At 37.2% G+C, this 22331-nt stretch overlaps 2 protein-coding genes across 7 annotated transcripts in view; one reads left to right on the forward strand and one right to left on the reverse strand.

The window, feature by feature from the left end:
* Nucleotides 1–18685, forward strand: part of Frq2 (Frequenin 2) — a 35359-nt gene extending 16674 nt beyond the window's left edge. For all 6 annotated transcript variants that reach the window (XM_064699617.1, XM_064699613.1, XM_064699616.1 and 3 more), the window contains 7 exons: nt 2076–2290; nt 11562–11586; nt 12384–12432; nt 13946–14035; nt 14100–14178; nt 14236–14324; nt 14533–18685. In XM_064699617.1, coding sequence (XP_064555687.1) covers nt 2227–2290; nt 11562–11586; nt 12384–12432; nt 13946–14035; nt 14100–14178; nt 14236–14324; nt 14533–14700 — 564 coding nt within the window. In that variant the 5' untranslated portion in view covers nt 2076–2226 and the 3' untranslated portion in view covers nt 14701–18685. The remainder of the gene's footprint in view (nt 1–2075; nt 2291–11561; nt 11587–12383; nt 12433–13945; nt 14036–14099; nt 14179–14235; nt 14325–14532) is intronic.
* A 1229-nt stretch (nt 18686–19914) lies between these two features.
* Hesr (HES-related) lies at nt 19915–20743 on the reverse strand. The gene is made up of 2 exons (XM_064699959.1): nt 20590–20743; nt 19915–20531 (listed from the first exon to the last, which is right to left on the reverse strand). Exons 1-2 carry the CDS (start codon nt 20722–20724, stop codon nt 20247–20249), a joined length of 420 nt encoding a protein of 139 aa, XP_064556029.1. The 5' UTR covers nt 20725–20743; the 3' UTR covers nt 19915–20246.
* Between the last annotated feature and the right edge of the window lie 1588 nt (nt 20744–22331).

A 22331-nucleotide genomic window follows, 5' to 3' on the forward strand; every position in this document is an offset into this window, starting at 1 on the left:
TTGATTTCCGCAACCGGAGGATCACGTTTCAAATAAAATTTTACGTTTGAAAAGAAACTTCTTTCCGAAGATGTATTTCACCATAGTCTTGAATTATGTATATATCCTTCATTGAAAAAGTAACCCTAGTTTAATAAGAAATTAAAAAAAGCATAAAATGCGCCCCAATAGAAATTCAACACATATTATTATATATAAACACATATAATGCATATTATGGCATTTTTTTAAAATTAAATTTATTATATATAAACATTTTTATGTGCAGCTGAGTGTGCCATGCGGCTCCTGCAAGCGAGTTTCATCTAGGGGCCACTTCCGCGGAGAATTCTTGTTGAGTTTGAGGTGTTCGTGGTGCGGAGTGTGCCTGGAGAATTTCATCAAAACTTGCCGCCTGCGCCATTTCTTGTCGTTGCTCAGGGTTTTCCTTCAGCAGCCATCAAATTTGTCCGCAACTCGTAAAATGGCGAGTGTCCAATGCCAAATGGAATATGGAAGTGGCAGCGAGACAAGGGATAGAATTCAAGCGGAAAAGAAAGAGAGGCAGAAAAATAGGGAGCGAGACAGCGAGAGAGTGAGAGAGAGGGAGGAGAGACTCTGAGAAAAGGACTGAGAATGGCAGCGTACAATTTTATGATTGCGTGTTGCAAGTTTTGTCCAATTTGTCATTCAGTTAAATGTTCATGATTTGTGCTGCAGATTCTAATTATGGCTGGGCTTTGAATCTTTATGGCTGTTGCGTGTATAAATCATGATTATTGCATTTTAATGCCACATATTTATATGGAGAGAGAGAGAGTGAAAGAATACACACCCACGCGCTTGTACTCGTGTTTGTGTGTGTGTGTGTGTGTGTGTCTGACTGCCTTTCGGTTAGGTACTTAGTTTCAATTGCCAATTGAAAGTCAATTAAAGCCTCACGCAAATTTTGCAAAAAGGAATTAAAAAAGTTTTGCGCACAAAACTTGCACGAGAAATTATTAAAATTTTAATTACGTAACTTTATGGCAAACTTGTCGTCATCCATCCCATCAGCAGCCTCGGTATTGTCCTTGTTGCAGCAACCGCAAAGGTAAAGGAAACAAGCAGGAAACCAAGAATTCGAGCTTTTGCAAGGCGGCGCAAAGATGCTCTAACTTTTCTTGAAGAAAAAAAAAATAGAAATAAAATAAAAATAGAAAACTAGGCAATACTCTGTTAAATCGGAGTTTTCTCGATTATTTTCTTGGTGACTCTAAGACTGTAACCTCAGAGCAGTGACTTTCAAACCGTGATTTAATGAACTTTCGATTTTTGTTAAAAAAGTTTGATGGGCGCGGCAAAGATCAGTAAAAGTGCTTTCCAGTGGTCTAGCCGCCAAACTTGAGGCTTGTTTTTCTTCGAGAGCTTTATAATTTGCATATTTGAATAAACAAAATAGTTAGTGATAGTATGTCGTCTTTAACTTATTGTTGAGAACTGATAAATAAAATGCAAAAGGCTCAGAAAGTGAGTCAGAATAGCAACAATTTGCAATATGTTAACATGTTGATTTATCAACTTAACTTTCGATTGACTCCGCTCAGTTTGAGCGAAAGAATTATTGATTTAAGTTAATTTAAGCCATTCTGTTGAGAATGTGAAGACGCTGCAAGTTAAGACACAAAATTATGGAAAACTAGTCGGAAGAGCACCAGCTGACTAACTGACTGGCGAACTGACTGACTGACTGGCTGAATGAGTGACTGGCTCCTTTTGGCATTTCTCGGCATTGTGAGATGTCCCTGGATGTTGACGCAGTCGACGCTGCTGCCGGCGTCGTCGTCATGCTTTTGGTTGGGCACACACACACACACAAACCCAACACACACAGATATATATAACTGGCTCTGACATGCTTAAATATCAAAGTAGCTTTCGCTATTCATCAGCACCGCCGACGGCGCCCGGGTTTGGCGTGGGTATTGCTGTGGCCCCGGCAGGTGCATGGGCTGTGGCTACTGCATGATGGATGACGCTTGGGCTTGACAATGTGCCTGGCACAGCTGACAGCTGATATGTACATATCTTTAATCTCTTCCCACTTGCTCTTTCAGATCTAACCAGTGGCAAATCGGGATAAGACACGCTCCTCCAATTACCTGTTAACGTTAACAGGCTGCCCGTTGCTGACCCAACGCCCGTGCGGGCCTACGCGTCTCTTTGCCACTCACACACACACATAACCGCAATCTACACGGCCACACAATGGGCAAGAAGAACTCCAAATTGAAGCAGGATACCATTGATCGTCTGACGACAGACACATACTGTGAGTATATGGCAATAATCCACACTAGCCCCTGCTACGCCCTGGACTGATTCGCCCAAGCACCCTGAACAGGCCACAAATCATGTTGGGTGCGCTCCAGCCTTGAACTCCATATGAATTATTGTGGCAAGCATTAAAAACTGTTGAAAGCCATTTTGGCAGCCCAAACGTGCGCAAGTTTTTTTTTGTTTTTTTCGCAAATAAATACAGGAAAATACGAATATGTTTCTGCGATGTAACATTTAAGTGCCTGCATCGTTTTTAAGTGCTAATTTCGATTGGTAAGCCCTGAAGCGACAGGAATCGATCCACTTTTCTCAGGGTATATCAAAATTGTATGTATTAATAAGTAGCCAACACAAAAATTTATCTTCTTGTTAAATTTTACACATGCAGATTGACAGCTTTCTACAATTGAACAGTTAGCAAACGAAAACGATTTAAGTGATTTCTCTAACCTTGTCAGCAACAAGAAGAAATTGTACTGACTGACATATTTGATTTTTGGAGTTAAATCAGTTTCTGAGAATTTCAAACCATATATGAAACTCCCACATAGTTGCCTTATATGTGGGCTGAAAGTATTCCAATACTGCGACAAGTTCTCTGTGTGTTTGCGTTTTGGAGAGTGCTCCATAACCATATGCCAGCATTAGGGTCCTTTTATATTATTTGCTAGTCTTGGGGCCTTTTTACTTTGTGGCAGTTAAGTTTATATGAGTATTGGTACAATTTTTGAGGCACATACTTTCCAACAGTTGCACATGGCAAAAGTTTCTGAGTGCAATCGCATAACCCGCACACCGCCCGGTCTAAGGCCCCAGCCCACACCAACAAAGACGCTCCATTGCATTTCGATTGCATACTACGATTCGCAGTCTGGTCGTGAGCTTTAAGAGCTAAGGAGTATTCTTTATTGTTCATTGCCCAGAGTGGCCATATTATTGGCAATCCTTGTTGTCTGAATTGGTGCTTACTGTACTGGACTGTATTTTCATCTGGGCATTGCGTTAAACTGAGCTTTTCGAAGCAAGGCGATATCAGCAGCAATTTTCATATACCCTGTATCCAATGAAAAGGGTTAAATCTCAAAGGCTATGCAGGCTAGAGACTTTAAGATTTGAATTAAGTTATCGATAGCTTTTCCTCTTTTCTCACAGTCGATAAGTATCGATAGCTGACTGGTCTACATGTATGTACTAGGGACTTCAAATTTGGTATGTACATCTGTTCTCGTATAAACCGAAACCGACTACTTTATTTTTGCCGTTAGAAGAAGAGAAGAGAAACCACAACCGCGCAGACATAACAGATTTTCTGTAAGCAATGTTTTATTCTCGGCCACTTGTATGATAAATGGCCATTATTTCTGACAAAATGACAAAATGTTTTTAGTGCCCTATTTAGTTTTATCTGTTGTCTTTTATTTCCTTCTCAGTCAGTCTTATTAAGTTGTTTTTGCGCCGAACTTGATCTACTTCAATGATATTCAAAAAATCTAAGCATAAAATGTGTTTGATTTGATCATAATATTCAGTTTATTCAGTTTTGTCCTATATTAATCCTTCAATGCATATTCAAAAGATAAAAGTAAGTTAAAGCGATTCTTTCATCGTCCTGACTGACTAACTGGGTGATAGACTGGAGATTAAAGCACAAGCGGAAGAGAAGTTTGCATTGTGTATGCGTTCTGATCACGGAGTTTTCCGTGATTTGTTCCGTCTATATAGAACATATGCCGAAAACGATTGTTCGAAACTTTTTGGCATACAATGCGATATGTTTAAAATGCATTGGGGACGTGTTTCGCACAGCTTATTTTCAAAGCTCGATAAATGTGCGGAAATCTGTTGTAAGCAATTCGATTTTATTTGTCTGATCTGATATAAAGATATATATATATACTAGCGGGTATAACCCGGCCTTGCCCGTGGCACGTATGTTATAAAATCAAAAAAGCTTTGAAAATGATTTTAAAACTGATCGGACGGGAATCAAACAACTTTTATGCAAATCGGAAAACTCTTAAAATTCACAATTGAAAATTAGTTTGGGGCCGATCGGATGGTAAACAAAAAACTTTCATACAACCGTTTTCCGCCAATTTACCACTGTTGCGGGTGGAATTTTCCAAATCGTCGAAATACGTATTCATTAAGTTCTTATTGCGAGCTTTGAAAATAAGTTTGAAGCAAATCGGACACAACTTAAAACGCCGCCCAAAAAATCTTTAAATCGCATTCCCCCCGAAGAAGTTTGAATTCTGCAAAAAGTGAGAAACACGTCTCAAATGATTTTTCATATAGATCACTGGAAATGAATTTGAGCGTGAAACGTCACCCACCAAATCTTTGACCTCCATTTCCACCAAGGAGAAATGGGTTTTCCGAAAAGTGCGAAACACCCCTCAAATGAATTTGAACAAAGATCTTTGCAAATTAGTTTGAGGCCGATCGGATGGTAAACAAAAAAGTTTCATACAAACGTTTTTCCCGATTTTTCCACAATTGCGGGTGGAATTTCCCGAGACCCCGTCTTAACGTGCACCTTCATCACATAAGGTAACTACAGTGAAAATTTCAGCTTCCTAGCTCTTACGGTTTGGGCTGTGCGTTGATCACCAATCAGTCAGTCAGTCAGTCAGTCAGTCAGTCAGTCAGGACAAACCTTTTTATATATAGAGATATATTGTTTTATATGTATATATTAACTTTAAGAGTTTCGTGAAAAAAATCATTTAAGTTGTGCTTCGCGCTCTTCAAGACATTTTTGAAGGAATTTCAATAAGCGCAGGCAATTTCTGTAGCCAGTTATGCCCTTAGTCAATAAGGGTGCAGCAGAGAGCAGCCAAGAAGAAAACATGCTGAAATGTGGCCAACATTTGATTACTTTTGCCGCCGTTGTTCCCAGTGGTAGTCCTCCTATCCCCACGAATGTGTGTGTGTGGGTCTTTTATGTCAATTCCTGTTTGTGTTGCGCTTTGACAAACAGTTGCTGGAAGGCGGCGGCAAATCGCTTATAAAACTAAAATGAAGACAATGTCGTTCCAGACCCAAACGGAGCCCAGACGCAGACCCGAACGTGTCTGCGGACGCAGACCCAGATTCAGACCAAGACCCAGACCCAGACCCAGACCCAGACAGGCTTCCTGCCAGTCGCAATGTCATATTGCAATGCCACTTGAACTGCATTCATTTGGCACATGCTCTTTGCTATGCAAACACACACACACAAACACGCACACTCATAGATAATATGGAAAATATAGCGATGGCCCTTTTGGCTGTTCTAAGTCGTATGTCCTATGTCCTATGTCCTATGTCCCATGTCCTGTGCCCTGTGTTCTGTGCCCTGTACCCGTCTATCAGTTCATTCTGCACGCATTGGCATCCAGTTAGTTCTGGCACTCAAAATTCAATTCACTGTTGAAATTATTATATCACTTGTATTTGTGTTCAGTGCTCGTCGGGGGTCGCCTCATTGTCAAGTTATGTTTCAAACACACACACACTCCTCTCTTCTCTCTCTCTCTCTCTCTCTCTCTCTCTCTCTCTCTCTGTGAGTGTGTGTGTGCCATTAAATGGCTGCCTCTATGTGTGCATGTGGTTGAGTGTGCGAGTGGGCACTCAGCTTGTCTCCTCGTGACAGTTTGTTTGGCATTTAGCAGTGGAAATCAAACGTGTAAAAGCAACAAGCAACCAGAGCAGTAAAAACACACACTCAACGACACCTCTACCCACCCCCGCAACAGCACCTCCTCGGCAAATAGCTGCTGCCAATGAAGTCTCAAGCGCTTGTTCCTGTTTCCGCTCACATTCCCCCCACTCTGCACGTTGAATGCTAACGCCAGCTGCACACTGGTTTGAGGGGTAGCCAAACAGGAGGGGAAGCTCGTAGAACTGATTGTTGACGCAATAAATCAGAATTAATATTATATTATTCAATTAATTACGTTAATATTCCATGTCAATCTGTAGTTATTTGTGTGTTTTATCATTATCAATTATCTACACTGCGTGTTTGTGTATGCGTATTCTTGGACTGGACTGCGGGCTAAGTCGGTATGTCTTAAACAAGAGAATTTATATATATAGTTCTCTGTACCCTTTAAATGGAATATTGCAGATAGCCTCCAATCAAATTTTCTGTTAAAGTCATCAATGAGATATCATTTATGAAATAATGTGCATAGCTAATGCATAATTTCCAGCCAAACAACGCTCATCCTTCTTGTTTCTAATCAAATGTATTATTTTTATTTCAAAACTATAATGAATTTGTCTCCTAGCGTAGTTGTGAAGTTTAAATCAGTTTCACTTAATTTTCCTTTTAGCTTTTGACACTGTGTGACAGTCGCTGTCCTTGTCTCTGTCCCAATAGCCAGTGCCAATACCAGTGCCAATATCTGTCTTCGTTCCAGTCCCAGTCCCAGTAGCAATTCCAATCCCAGGCCAAAAACATGGTGCACATGTTGTAAATAATTTGCTAATGGCGCCATTGCAGCTTTCACAGGACGAGGCGCAACGACCGGCTAGCATTCAAGCACATTAGCTCTCCAGCGTTATAGTTTTAAGAGCAACATATATATGTATGTTACGAGTATATTCAGTTAGTCAGTCAGTCAGATAGTCAATCAGTAAGTAGTTAGTGAATCATTGAATCAATCAGCTAGTCAGTCAGTCAATCAGTCAGTCAGTCTCAGTGAGACAGCTAGTCAGTTAATCGGTCAATCAATCAGTCAGTCAGACAGGCAGTCAGTCAGTCAGCCATTCAGTCAGTCTGTCAGTCAATCTCTGTGAGTTAGTTAGTAAGACAGGCAGTCAGTCAGTCAGCCAGTCAGTCATTTTTCAGTCAGTCAGTTAATCATTCAGTCAGTCAATTAGTCACACAGTCAGATAGTCAGTCGATCAGTCAATCCGCCAGTCAGTCTCAGTCAAACAGTCAGTCAATCTCTGAGTTATTCAGTCAGTCAATCAGTTAGTCAGCCAGTCAGTAAGTCAGTGAGTAAGTCAGTCAGTCAGTTAACCAGTGAGTAAGTCAATCAGTCAGTCAGTTAATTTACCAGTCAATCAATGAACCAGCTAGTGAATGACTTAGTCAATCAGAAAAGCAATTGGTTAGTCAGTGAGTTAGTCAGTCAGACAATTCATTTCCTTGTCCGCTTGTAATGGTTACACAAACATATTGATTAAGCTCCAACAAAAAACTCCAATTGGGAAAGACGGAGGGAGATGGCGGGAGAGAGAAAGAGAGAGAGAGGGAGGGACAGAGAGAGGGAGGGAGAGAAAGGGTTGAGAGTGGGAAAATTTAGCATAACATTGAAATTGACAAGAAAAAAGGGAACAACATATTTAGGGGATAGGAAATAGAACTACATTTTCGTCAACTTTAACGGCAACTTTAACAAGAACGAGTAGAGAACCAGCTGTCCGTGACAGGCAGAGTAATAAGCCCTTCCCTCTGCCATTTTTCCAATTCAACTTTTCTGTCTCCGTCGACTAACTTCAGATATGATCAGTGTAAGTGTCTATAAATCCTGAATAAGTAGCATAAAATTGCCCCTGACTGCCATATGTTTTTTTCTCTCTTTGTCTCCTTCCGTTGATATATGTTCTTGTTCTTTCTCTGACCAATAAGGTCTTATCCCCGTTTAGCCTTTGCAATCGCAATCGGTTTCATGTTTCTAAATCGTGACATTTACAAGCCGCACGCGGAACTTCAATTAAAGTTGCATGAAATGTGTCAAGGCGAATCGTGAATTTTGATACCATTGCTGCGGGTAATTAACTATTACATGGATAAGTGTTTGCCACGTGAACGGGAAAAGGCAGTGCAACAAAGCTGCTGCATAGGTCATGAGAGATGCCTTGGGCTGAATTGGTAAATAGCTCTGTTATAACAGTTCGTCTTGAGAATTCAGTTTTCGTATTATACAAACCGTTTGTCGACCAACGTCCATGCTTTCGAAAGTTTCACTCATAAGTGTGAAAAGTTGGTGGGATTTGCAAAGTTCCACGATTTAAAGACAAAGTTTTCGTAAAGTGAGTTTCAAATCACCTGCAAGCTCAATTTCAAAGCTGCAAAAGCACTTATACGGGCGGGAAATAGGTGGAATAGTAAAAGCGAAGGCTGGAAGAGCTTGAACACTTGAACCATGCTCTTTGCCAAATCATATCAAGTTATTACAGACAATATTGATGATATTTTCTTCTATTGTTCGGTGACTTTTTTGACTTGGCCTATCTCGTCCGCGAATCGTATTGCAATTAGGTGTTTGATTAATGGCGCATTTGTTGCGCCGCTCGGTAGCGTGTTTGCCACATATTTAAGCCCCGCTTGTTTACAGGGTATCCTCAATGAGCTATGCGGCGCATATACATCACGAACTCGTGAGGCCAAAGCAAACAGCTACAAAAAGTTTGCCGTGACACGCACATGTATGTGCCCGCATGCAAGTCGACGCTTGTTTTTTTTTCTCCCTTATTTCTTAATTTTATTTTTTATTTTTGTTGGTTTTCTGAATGTGTGAATGTTGGCAAGAGCTTTGGCAGCCATTCATTAATTAGCATGTGGGCACTCCCAGGCGGCGACTGAGTCCTTGCTACTTGCGAGGTGTGTGCCTGCCTGCCTGTGTGTGTGTGTGTGCTCATAAAAAAGTTAAATTTAATCAGTTTAAAATTAAATTAAATTCAGAAAAGTCAAAATCGCAGGACCCGTTGGCCTTTTTTATTTTGCTTGCGCCTAAAAGCAGGCAACGAAAATGTTTTCCAAAAATGATTAAATAAACACTGCGGGCCACAAATAACTTTTGGACAGACAAAATCGCCAAAAAAAAAAGGGAAAATGCCGCCTTGCGCAAATAAACATTTAAATCGAAATAATTTTTTGTTGTTTCTGCCAGCCAGCAGCATTCTGGGGCTGTGTGGCGGCAGGGTCGTTGGGTCGCGACGAGGGAATTGGATCTTTGAGTAGCTCACTCAATGCGCCGGGCTATGAACTAATTTGCTTTACTGCTGGCGGCGCTGTACACACACACACACACACAGAGACACACACACATACGCATACAAATACACACACCCATACAGACACATACACATGTATTATTCATATAGCCGCAGTAAAAGTCCTTTAACGTCGACATCAACATGCCCAGGAGCCAACTTAGCCGACGCGTTGGCGTGCGTAGACTTTTAAAAGGGGCGCCAGTGGTTCGATGGGTGCGTGGCGCCCGGGTCAAAAGGGGTGCCGTTTCTGCTTGTGCGGCTTATAATGAGTTATATTTTGATGCCAGGCAACTAGGGAGGCTTTTCAATTTGTGCTCAATGGCTGCCGCTGACTTGGTTTGCGTGCAAAGACTATGACGGCCAGTGCCTCAAGACGACCCAACTGCTATACAGAGTTGTGTGGTCCAAGCCAGCGCACGCAAAGGATGTGCTGCAGACTAACCCCAATGCCATTTCATTTTCCAATTAGTACTGCAATTCACATATGCCACAATTTCCAATGAGTTCGCTGTCTACTTCGTTACAAGGCGCATTGTAAAACAAAAGCTTAGATCGAATCTGCCTGAACTCTTTCGACAACTATCAGATAAGCATATGTGAGTTTCTATCAATGCCGTTTCACTTTACAATTAATTAAAGGCCTCGCCATGAAGTGTGCTTGATTAGGCTAAGCGCCAAGTGTACCCTTTTCACCAACACACAAACATTTCATTTATTCCTGCTTTAAAATTTAGATGTCTATTAAGTTCTGCCAATTTATGCTCCATTTTTGTACAATTTTACACAAGTATTTTCAGGGATTATCCCAAGCTCGCCCAATCCACATCCCCATAAAATTAACTCAACAAATAAATATTTATAAGAGGGCTGCAAAACGAACAAATAAATAGCAGGTAGTTCGGCTTGCGGTTTGAACCAGCGCCCTGCCATTGGTTTCGTTTCTTGAAGCTCTTCCATTCTGGGTTTTGATTTAGATCTCGGGTTGTTTGTTTTTCTGGACAAATAGTTTGGTTAAAGGCACGGCTCATTGGGAAGAATTGATTGGGGCTCCGGACTTGAAGCGAGTCGGATTTAAACTTGAGTAAAACACTCTATTTTATAGTTAGGATGTGCTACTTAAACATTGTTTTGTCAATTTTAAACGGAATTTGCCTGGGCTGCGGATATGAAGTGTACATAATGATATCATTGAGTAATTTATTAGAAATGTCGGAGATTAGATGTGGTCTGCTTAGTAGCAAATTTGAAAGGGTATTTCAAGTTCGTTACACCAACTAGAAAACTTGATTCTTGTTTTTCAGTGTTTTTCATTTGTAAAGTGGCACAGAGCACAGTTTCGTATGCTCAGCCTTCTAAGTGCAGACGTGCATGCACCACACGCGCCTCTAAGAGTGCTATATGACGATACATATACACGCATGCCCACCTATGTAGTTGGAGGTATGTGCCACAGCTGATAGTGTGTGGGTGGGTGTTGGACGTGTGTGTGTGTGTGTGATTGTGTGTGTGAATGTCTGTGACTGCGCTCGACAGCTACCTGGTAATAAATTAAATGATTTATTAAATGATATGCACTTTATGCAACTCCACACATACACACGGCACACAGTTGCTATTATGTTTCCGGCTGGCTACCCCGTCAACTTCAGAGCTGTTTAGTGGGGTCTGATGCGCCTAAGCCTGTCAATGGCACGTCATCAATTTTCGTGGCAAGCTGATAGCCAAAAGCCGTCCGAATTCGAGCTAAGCCGCCATAACTCAGCGGCTGAGCCAAATTATTTGAGTTGCCATTACGTTGCCTGTCTCCATGGCTGTGTAATGTGTGCGATAAAGTAAGAGGTAAGCAGCTCAATGGGATGAGTACTGGGATCAATGAGTACTTGCGACTTGGGGACGACGGCCAACGCTAGACTTATGAATTATTGAGAGTATTTACCAGGGCTGTGGCCCAAAAATAATAGTCGGTATTTCGGTTTACAGCTCGAACCAGCTTCCTGCCTTAAAGTTCGATGCGCGAACTGGATTGTCTAGCTTCAAATCTTGATTTGTTATTTAGTTTCTTTTAAATTTACCACTCCGGTCAGTTCTACTGAAAATATTACAATCCGCAGATATATGACTATTGAGAAAATTGTGAGAAATAATTTGGAATTTCGGGCACGGTTCGACTTCGTCTTGCAGCCTTGTATATAGGGGCTAGTTATGTAGATTATATTGAGTAATTGTAATTTCAATAACCAATTTTTTCTTGAATCTCTTTCCAGTTACCGAAAAGGAAATACGTCAATGGTAAGAATATTGCTGCCATAAGTCGGCAGCAATCAGCAACTGTTTATTTTTTGTTTTTTTTTTTATTATTCCTAGCGTCTATCTATGAGTATGTCTGTATGTATATACACATGAGTTAATGGCATTTGCCATATTTGAATTAAATGTAATCATTTTGCTCATTTGTCGCTCTGAGGTGCGTGTGCATTCGTTACGAAATTCAAAATTACTTTAAACAATTTTGCTGTCAAATATGATTAATTGTAAGTAATGCAATAAATGAGATTCGGGGCTATTCGAATGCGAATGCGCCGCAATATGTAAATATCAGTTGGCATTCCTTGAGGCGAGGCTGCACAATCTAATTAGCATTAAATAATGCACCAAATTGTTGACATCCAATTATTAAATATTTACATTAACCAATTCATGTGTACAATTTTTGTCATTTGTGTGCCACTGTTTTTTCCGCAGAACTTTGCTGGTTCTATCAATTTACCATAGTATATGTACAAATGTATATATAACATGAATATGATATATTTTTGTTTTCATTAATTTTAATTTATGTTTATTTTTTCTTACATTTATTTAACGTTTTGTCAACAACTTTGACTACTTGTATCTACGCTATGTTAATCTTGAATCGACTCTCGTTATCTCTCTCTCTCTCTCTTTCTCCCCTGTCTCCTTCATTTCCTTGGCTCTGGCTTGTTTTTTAACTCGTTCTCTTTGTCTCACTGAACTGTAAACTGTGCTATCAAAACAAACTATGTAATTTTGATCTTTGACTTCCGACTTCCCGCCCCGTGAAAAAGGCACAAAGGTTTTCTTAAAGACTGCCCGAATGGTCTGCTGACTGAACAAGTAAGTACGGGACGCGAGTCCATCGCTAAATGTATACATCATGTTTTATTTTTAACTACTAGTATTCAAACAACTAACCGCAAAATAATCGTATTAACCAAAAACCATAAAACCATAACAAAAATTAAAAAAGTCTGTTCCTTTTCATTTTCACCAGCCTCTCCACAAGAGAAATACACAAATTTTAACCATTACTATTTAAAACTGAAAAACAAAACCAAAAACAAAAACTAAGCTGCAAACTACTTGGCTTTTTTTATTTACATACTATATTTTTTTTATGATTGTACTCGAAATTTTATGTTTTGGTTTAATGTTTGTTTGGCCTTCCCATTCATTGCCACCGCCATTATTGGTGCCGCAGTTTTGTGGCTTTGTTTTCGGCCAGTTTGTTGCCACTTAAACTTGCCGAATTTTTACTGATATGCCAAATGTGGTATGCCGTTTTTCAAGCACTCTCCATAATTTTTTTGTTTGACTTTGGCTTTGTTTAGGTCGTCCACATTTCATATTTATTCACATTTTTCCCAGTGGAAAATTTGAGGACTGTTATTGTGTCGACATTCTCTCTGGGGTATTCGCAGGTCCAATTATCCCACTCATGAATGGCTTCATTAGTACTGCCTGCAACTATAACTATGGCTAAAAAAAAACTGTGGATATACTAGTAGCTCGCAAAATATTTGATTACGCACTGCGCCTCATTATGGCGCAGTATACAGACATTTTAAATTATTTTCTCGCAAATTTATCAGAATAAATTCAATACTTTTGCTATATTGATGTTGCATCGAAAAATTGCTTTATGCTGTTCATTTTAAAATTGACGGCTGACAGTAAAAATTTAATGAATTTTGCGTGTGTGGCAATGGAATGTTTAAATTGTGTACTTGAGGGTGGAACCTACTGTTAAAGTTAAAGTTGTCTGGTCCGTTTGTGGAGTCCATATTCAAGGTAGATTATTTGATGGATAACATTTTCTGATCAGATTCGGCCTACATCTGAAAACAAAATCTTATTAGTGATCTTCAGAATAATCTTGTAATAATAAAAGTGTAAAGTATGTACTTAGATAATAAACAATTTTATTACTAAATTTCCATTCCATTTACTTTTCCCTTAAAGAATTTCTCTTTCACTAGAAATAATCCTCTTAAAGATCTAACCTTTCGATTTCATGTATGTGTTAATCTTAATGCTTCTGTGCCAATTTAATATATGTTATTGTGTTTAAATCTTGGCTGCAGGCCGAGTGGAATCTTCATTGAGCATGTAATGAACCGGAACTGAAACGTAACGCGAGGCATTGGTTCGAGCCGTGAACCGAAACAGCCTAACATTTTTGTTAGGCTTGCAGCCTTGGTTTATTCTTAAAGAAAATAATAAAATGCATTGTAATTAAACGATAAAGAGTAAATAATTATTGGAAATAGTTCTATGTCTATTAACAAAGACTTTTCCTGCTGTATGTTTTCTTATTTTTAACCAATTTTTAAACAATCGTTGCAACCAGGGATTCATCAAAATTTATAAGCAATTTTTCCCTGACGGAGATCCCAGTAAATTTGCCTCTTTGGTATTTCGAGTATTCGATGAGAATAATGTGAGTATATAAATTTAAGCAATTGATTGATTATCCTATGGGCCAATCGCTTAAATATCGGCAGGACGGAGCCATTGAGTTTGAGGAATTTATTCGGGCTTTGTCCATAACATCACGTGGAAACCTCGATGAGAAGTTACACTGTAAGCTATACAAATCTTGTACCAACAAAAATAATGTAAATGTTACCTTCTCTACAGGGGCCTTTCGTCTTTATGATGTGGACAATGATGGCTACATAACTCGAGAGGAAATGTACAATATTGTTGATGCCATTTATCAGATGGTGGTAAGTCCTATCACTCCAGAGAGTATCACAATTACACGTAAGAATAAGTAAAAAGTTGTGATTGTAACGAGTCGGCTGTTGAGACTGAAAAAGAATATAACCTATATATACATATTCAATTGAATTATGTATAATATATACTAATAATATTTATATATATTATTGATAGTAACATATACTAATAACATTTGATGCCATTTTCGAGCAGGGCCAACAGCCGCAAACGGAGGATGAGAATACACCGCAGAAGCGTGTCGATAAGATCTTCGATCAAATGGATAAGAATCATGATGATCGCCTCACCTTAGAAGAGTTTCGTGAGGGTAGTAAAGCTGATCCACGTATAGTGCAGGCGTTAAGTTTAGGTGGTGATTAACCGCAAGAATTGTAATTGCGTTTAAATTCGAGATTGTCACAGAGTTGGAAGCATGAAGCAAAGACAACGAATTCGTGCACAATAAATAAATATGGTTTGATATAATGGTTAAGTAACTTTGCAAGAAGTTTATACATATACAAACACATCCACACACCCACATACACAAGCAGACCTACACACACACACACACACACACACACACACACAGACACACATATGTATTATATGTCATTTGCCTAGTGGCAGCTTGTTAGCCCCAAAGCCGCGGCTTAAAATATCGAAACGCAAATTGAATACAGAAACTGAAACTTGAATTTGTTTGAGTGAAATTCCAAAAAATGCAGATATTTAATACATATACATATACTACAACGATAAAAATTATAAAACAATTAACAATGCAGCCCACAGAGGAATATTATGCAAAATTCGTCAGAAAACACCAATTTAAATAATAGCGACGCTTTTTTAAAATTACTTACTTATACATGTATGTGCATATATGTATGTATATATATATATACATGTATATGTATACAAAGATAAAAGTATGCACCACATACCATATATATTCATATATATATATATATATATATATTTATATGTATATATATGCATATACATTTGTATAACTTAGGCTTTTGTTTTATTGTGAGAGCATTTTTATTGAAATGCTTGCAAAAGGAAAGAAATCAATTTTAAAGCCAACAGAAAACAAATTAAATAAATGAAATTTATAGTTGAATTTTTTTTTTCATAAATTAATTACATATAAATGCTAATAAACATATAAATCAGATATTGTAGGCAAAATGCGCCAAGGGCAAAATATTAATACATATAGTAAATGCCTAAATATAATGCTAATGCTTTTTAAAAAAAAATATATATATATACAAATACATACAAAAACTTACTCGTACTTGTATGTGCCCCAAGCCAAACCCTAAATACTATGCTAATAGATGCTTTCCCATCTCGATTGTTAAGCCTTTTGCTGAGCCAGTTGCAGCAGCAACAACTGTTGATAATCGAACGTGTTGATATTTGAAGTTTATTAATGGAAAATTTGCTTATTGGACTAATTATATACGATTTATATATACAATATATATATATATATACATAGCTGTCTAAACTCAATGTCAGGAAACGTTTTGTGTTATCAAATTGAACTCGCAACTCAAAAGTCATCGAGCACAAAAAGGGGCAACCCCCCACTGAACAATTGGTTCAACTTATTGACACGAACACGAAAGCTTATTGCATGGGGCATGGCTCTATAACTTATTCGAACCCCTCTTTCAGCTATTAAAATCCTAGCAGCTGGACTAATGTCCACGAGCGTGTTCCTTCGGCGTGACTGTGTATGTGCGTGTTTTTTTTTTGTTTGTCTTTTGAAATTTATAGATATGTTTTAGTTGCTAGATTTAATTTTTATTGCACTGCAGCAAGCTAATGCGCAGACAATCAATTTGGTTCCAAACTCTAGACATTGCTCCGATAATGTTATTTGAAAACAAAAATACTTTTAACTAAATCCTTAGCGTAGGCAAATTTGTAAAATTTGTTTCGTTATTTTCATTTCATGGCGTACATGTATTTAATGTATTATTGGAAGATAATTCAAATTGGCTTTAAGCTAAATTAGCCTATCTATATGTTAATCGTTTATACACATACATACATATATGGTCTGCTCATGGATACTTGAAGTACAGTTCGCAGTTTGAATAAAAGCTATTGAAATATGTGTTTCTTTTTTTATTATTGAATATTACCACCCATAACTATACCATATTTCTGCATGCCTTATTAAACAATATCAAATTTTTCGACTACATTTATTTTGGCATTCTTTACGACAACTACTTAGAGCTTGCAACTTTCTGAAAACATATTCAATGGAAATTAAAACGATATATTTACATACAATATTTATACAAGTATATACATTTGAAATGCCTTGAGAACTATCGCATTTTACAATCATCAATGTGCAAACTCTCTGGAAACTCTCTGGTAAACAAACACACTCTACACACTCTATACCTTCTATACTCTTTATACACTATGCATAACACTTTATACTCTTCTGTTAATTTTCTGCTTTCGTATATTCTCTTCTCTACAACAATCTAATCACCAAACTAAAATAATTTCTATTTTATATGTGGTTCAGCTTTATTAAAACAAAACAAACAAAAATTAAAAAAAAAAAAAAAATTAAAACAAATCTCTAAACTCTGAAAAACTTTGACTACAATAAGTTAAAAGTAACAAACATTTAAAAATATCAATAAAACCTAAGTTCAAAATCACATGAATATAAGTTAAATAAAATGTTATAACTAAACTCCACATCTATAAACAAAAAGAAAACCTCGATTGTACATTCTCTATTGCAATATGCTTTACCTATACTCTATCATATCTACAGCCACGTAATACTCTTCTCTATTCGTAAATATTGCTTTGTGTTTCTCTTTCTCTTGGTGTTATCTTTTTTACCGTTCAGAGCTAAATATATATTTTGCTTTATATCTAGCCATATATTATTTTTTTATATAATTGATTAAACGTGTTTTCTAAATAGCTTGCGTTGAATTTTGTAGAATTTGTACATACAGTGATCTTTCAATATGGTAAATAGTAGAGAAAATACAAAAAGTTTTTAAAGAGATTTCGAAATTTAATTGGCATTTATGGGCATTTGTATAGACCCTACAAAATATAAACTGATTCCATCTAGTTAACTAGTTACTCATATTGAATGTTTACTGTATTTCAGTATGTTTTTTTCAAAATAATTTTTACGCTCAACAAATACAACTACGTTCAGCAAATCTTAATGCAATCGGTAATGTTTGCAGGACTTCAAGCAATCAAGAGTTTAATTGTGCAAATACTCATAGATTGATTAGAGCTTAAAACCAAATCAAGTGCAATGGCATTAAAATATAAACTTGTGTTTTCCTCATATGGCAAAAAAACAAAAAACAAAATTGTGAAAATATAAAAATTACTCAAGACTTTTGTTCTAAACTAATACTAAAATATACCTTATACGAAATTTCTGAAAATAACTGCAATAAACAATTGATTTAGTAAATAAATTGACGCTGTGGTTTCCGGTAATGAAAGCTTGCTACTTGTACACAATATTGTTGCTGTGTCGCTCTGTTAATTGCCCGGTACAGATATAATTATGTATTTTAAAGGTCAAAATTGTGTATTTACGTATCTGTCTCTTACCTAATACTTTTATATGTATGTAATGCGCAGTTTGTTTCATTTGGAAACTATTTAAATTGAAATGCAAAGGCAGCCTAATGCCGAAAGTTCACAAAGTTAGTTAAACTTGCATAATGCACAAAATATTTGCATGCCTTTTTATCCTCACCGAAATTCTTCAGCAAATGCAAACAATTTACACATATTTATATTATACAAATATTTATATAGCTATAAACTATATTATTAGCTAGCATATAAGTTGCTTACATGGGGCAAGCCACACTAAAAGATGTCAAAATTATGATGATATTAATCAAACTAAATTCTGTCGATTCATTAAAGAAATGTGGGTAAAAGAGAAGCTGCAGCAACAATCAATTTTTTGGCGCTTATTTCACTTGACGAGAAATATTGAAACAATTGTACATAGAAAATTGTAGCAGCTAAGTTAAAGAGGAATAACAACAACTACAAGAAGAACAATACACAAAGAAATATATACACAGTTATTATCCGATAATCTCTTATTATATTACATATATACTCTAACACTTATGATAATTCAAAGAGAAGATTTTTTTTATATAATTAAATAATCGTCAACTAAAGGCAATTATTTTCATTGTGCGGTAAATACAAACGTAAGCAATATTTTTGTTAGCATTAATGTGAGTTAAGCAAATGTTTTTAATATTTAATTAAAGCCTAACGCGGTGTTAAATTACCATTAAAAATGCAAAAATTATTTGCCCTGATTTTGGCTAAACGAAAAACATGCACACAAATGAACCTAAGAAAACACGCAACACAAATGAAAGAAAATAAATGTTTTTTGAAATTATTATAATGAAACAATATAATGTTTTATTTAAAACATTTCGTTCTAGTTGGCCATTAATATTTAAAACACTACAAAAGTTCAATGAACTTTAAAGAATACGCATAGGTATCTTCGGGCTGTCAACGCTTGACTTCATTTGATTGCTCTGATACTTAATTTACTGTAAGTAATTTATTCTTTATTCCCAAATCTTTGATATAATAATGACGTTAAATTTGAAAAATTTGGAAAACTAAGTCTTACAGATATTTTGAAAATGATAAATTCTTTAAGTGACTTTTTGATCCTCTTTACCCCACAGTCAATATAATACTTAAGCTTCACCCCTTGTACTCTTAAATTCATTAAACTGCATAGCCCAATACGTATTCCACATTACTTTTGCAGGTACATATAGATGGGAAATTAAATCTTTAATAACTTCTTCCTCTAATTAGAGGGCATAAATATGTCATTCAAATGTGTGTGTATACCAAACTACAAGGCTCTTGCTTTAAAAATGGGTTTGTTTAATTTTGACTGAAATGTGAAAATATATGCAATACGAGAGCCCACGTATCAAATTTGGTAAATCGAGCTCTTATAGTTTTTGAGTTATGCTTAAAAAACCTAGTCTCAAAATTGATTTTTATCGATAATTTGGAGATGGCACGAGACATCGACAAAAAGTAATGAGCTCGTATGCTTATGATATACGACAATATAAGTACATATATGTCAAGTTTTAAATCGCTTGCTTTTGTAGTTTCCGAGATGGACACGTCCAAACAGACAGAAACGGGCATGACTTAATCGACTCAGCTCGTAGTCCCGATCAAGAACAAATATAATTTATGGAGTTGGTTCTTCTGCCTTTTACAAATATTGGCACAAAATCATTAACCAATTTTTAAGGGCTTCATGGATAAAAAAGTAAGACTCTTTTGACTGTACATTACACTGCAACAAAAATTATTGTAGTTAAACATTTGCTTACTCAAACACTGTGGACTATTTATCATTTATAAACCAAAATAATTTAACAGTTAGAAGTCTTAAAAGAGTGGGAATTATAAAAGTCCCCACTTCAAATGCGTCATCTATAAAACTCCAAAATAAGAACTAAAGTACAGTTAGGCACTGGTTGCCATTTTTAACTAAACTTAATATGAATATATTTATATTATATTTAAATATCTGTAAATAGCAACTTATGTGTAACACATTAAGTGACATAGTAAAAATGCGTTTTCCAAGAGTTAAGCCCAAGGGTCCCGTGCGTCCCTAACTAAATTCAGGGTCGCTTAGCCATGTAGAATAAGCCTAACAAAAATACCTTATAAAACAAGAGAGCTCTACGCGATCAACAAAACCTAATTCTTAATACAATTTTATGTGATTTGCGTGAACGTCAAAGATGTTTTGGCGTTGTTGCCTTTGTAGCCTGAGCCGCGCCAGAAATTAGACAGTCTCTTCTAGTATCCATCTACCAGGGTCGCCAAAAACTTTCCGGTTTAGCTGGCATCAGCTGCTGCATGGCCCTAAGGAACTTGCCATTGAGCTGCATGTCATGAGGATGTAAAAATCGTGCTACCTCTAGAATGCACTGCTGAGATCCAAACCAAAAGTGCTGCAAGCTGTGCCGTGTATCCAAGTGGACTGACCCCTCACTCTTCCTGGGGATGCTCGCGGGCTTGAGCTGTCTGTGTAGATGATGCACAGTCAGCTCTAGTATGTCAGCTTTTTCCAGCTTGGACAGCGTCTCCTCATCCTAGTTATTATGAAAATAGGTGTGATATGTGCTTTGCCGAGCGACGGTGACTGCTTACCAACAGCACGACCTCCACTATGAGCCGCTTCAGTTCGTCCAGACATCTGTTGATGCGTGCTCGCCGCTTGCGCTCGAGCAGCGGCTTCATGACCTTGCGATACTGATGCGAACGCGACACTGCGCCCACCGGCATGCCCTGGTCATGCGTTGACATGGTGCTTTAGATAACTATTGCGTCTATACCTTGGCTTTGGCTTACAGGCTGCGCACAATCTGCCCGCTGGGTCTCGACTGACTGCTGGCAGCTGAGACAGCAGCAGCAGCCGCAGCGCCGCGTCGCAATTCATATACCCTTGCAGAGGGTAGTCTAGTTTTGTCAATAAATATGTAACGCACTAAAGAAGATATCCACGACACATTCGAATCGATTTAACCATATCCATCTATTTGTCCGTCTGTTTTTATGCAGACTAGGCATAGGTTCGTCCTTCTGTAGCAGGCAGTACATACAGAATCGGCTGAACCACTATATTATATAGTTGTCAGAGGCATATTCAGATGAAAATTTATTAAAAACATCCTCCTTCTTCTGCCTCATAATGTCACTTGTTATTTTTAAATATAATTTAAATTCCACTTTCATAGTCAATTTAATTCTATCGCGACACCTAATAAGTATCAAATATCTGCAAGGGTATTTAATCTTCGGCGTGCCAAAGCATGCCGTTCTTCCTCTCTCTTCGCGATGCTGACAACAGCGCATGCGTGTCGTATTCAAAAGCTGCCAATGCCGCTGCTTCAGCTCGTCAAGCTGTTCTTTGGGTGGCCACTGGCCAGCAGCGCAGTTGCTGTTGCGACTTCACAGTGACGCTGTCGTTTCCTGTTACGCTACTATCTTGCTGGATTCTTGTTCACTGTATTCACTTTACTCGGCAGCAGTTCGTCAATCATTTTTTTCTTATAACTTTTGTGAATATTTCACTAAAATTATATGCGCATACATGTATATACCCATAAATGATTGTCTTACTGACAGACTTATTGATTGATAAATTGATTGACTGAACTGTGCGTTGAACATCAATCAGTAATAATTAGGTGGGTCTATATATAAGTAGGTAGTCTAGGAGATAACCTGTGGATCCAGTACAAATTGACCTTTCGTATTTTTAAAAGTCGCCCTACTATGCGATTCTCATGAAATTAAGTAAGCCCTGCTGGCTTTCATGCTTTAAGTGGATGTGTTAGCAATCTAATCATTTTTTTTCTGGTCCTACTCTCATAATAGTTTATTCTTTGCCCTTTCTTTCTCTCATCTCTCATTTTCCCACATTGCTGCTACTGCTCTACTTTCTTGTTCTTTAAATGGGGTGTATATATTAAATTATGAATTTGACAATAAAATAATTGTGCGTGTTATATGAATTAAGTAAGTTAGGTAAGTACACAAAAATCAAAATCTGACTAAGTATATATACAACTGATTGATTGTAGATGATGTACATTTGTGTACATTTCGATACATATTAACATATATATTTATATAGTTAGTATTATTTATAATATATGTTAGGGCAATTTAAACCTGGACAGGGGCCATCTCCTGGTCTATATAGATAAATATATACAACTGTTTCTCTTAACTGATTGATTGCAGTTGATTTATTTATTGAACATGTTTTATAAAAGTACACCTGAGTACTATGTGATATGGTTCTAGGGCTATTGTTATGTTATATTACGTTATAATTCTAGTTGAAAATGTTATAAGACAGGTTGTCCTATATTTGTATTCAGTTT

The sequence above is a fragment of the Drosophila montana genome, unplaced genomic scaffold, assembly GCF_035044405.1.
Source record: "Drosophila montana isolate Dmon_TW-CO22-7 unplaced genomic scaffold, ASM3504440v1 contig_1624_1, whole genome shotgun sequence".
In the NCBI taxonomy this organism is placed as follows: domain Eukaryota; kingdom Metazoa; phylum Arthropoda; class Insecta; order Diptera; family Drosophilidae; genus Drosophila; species Drosophila montana.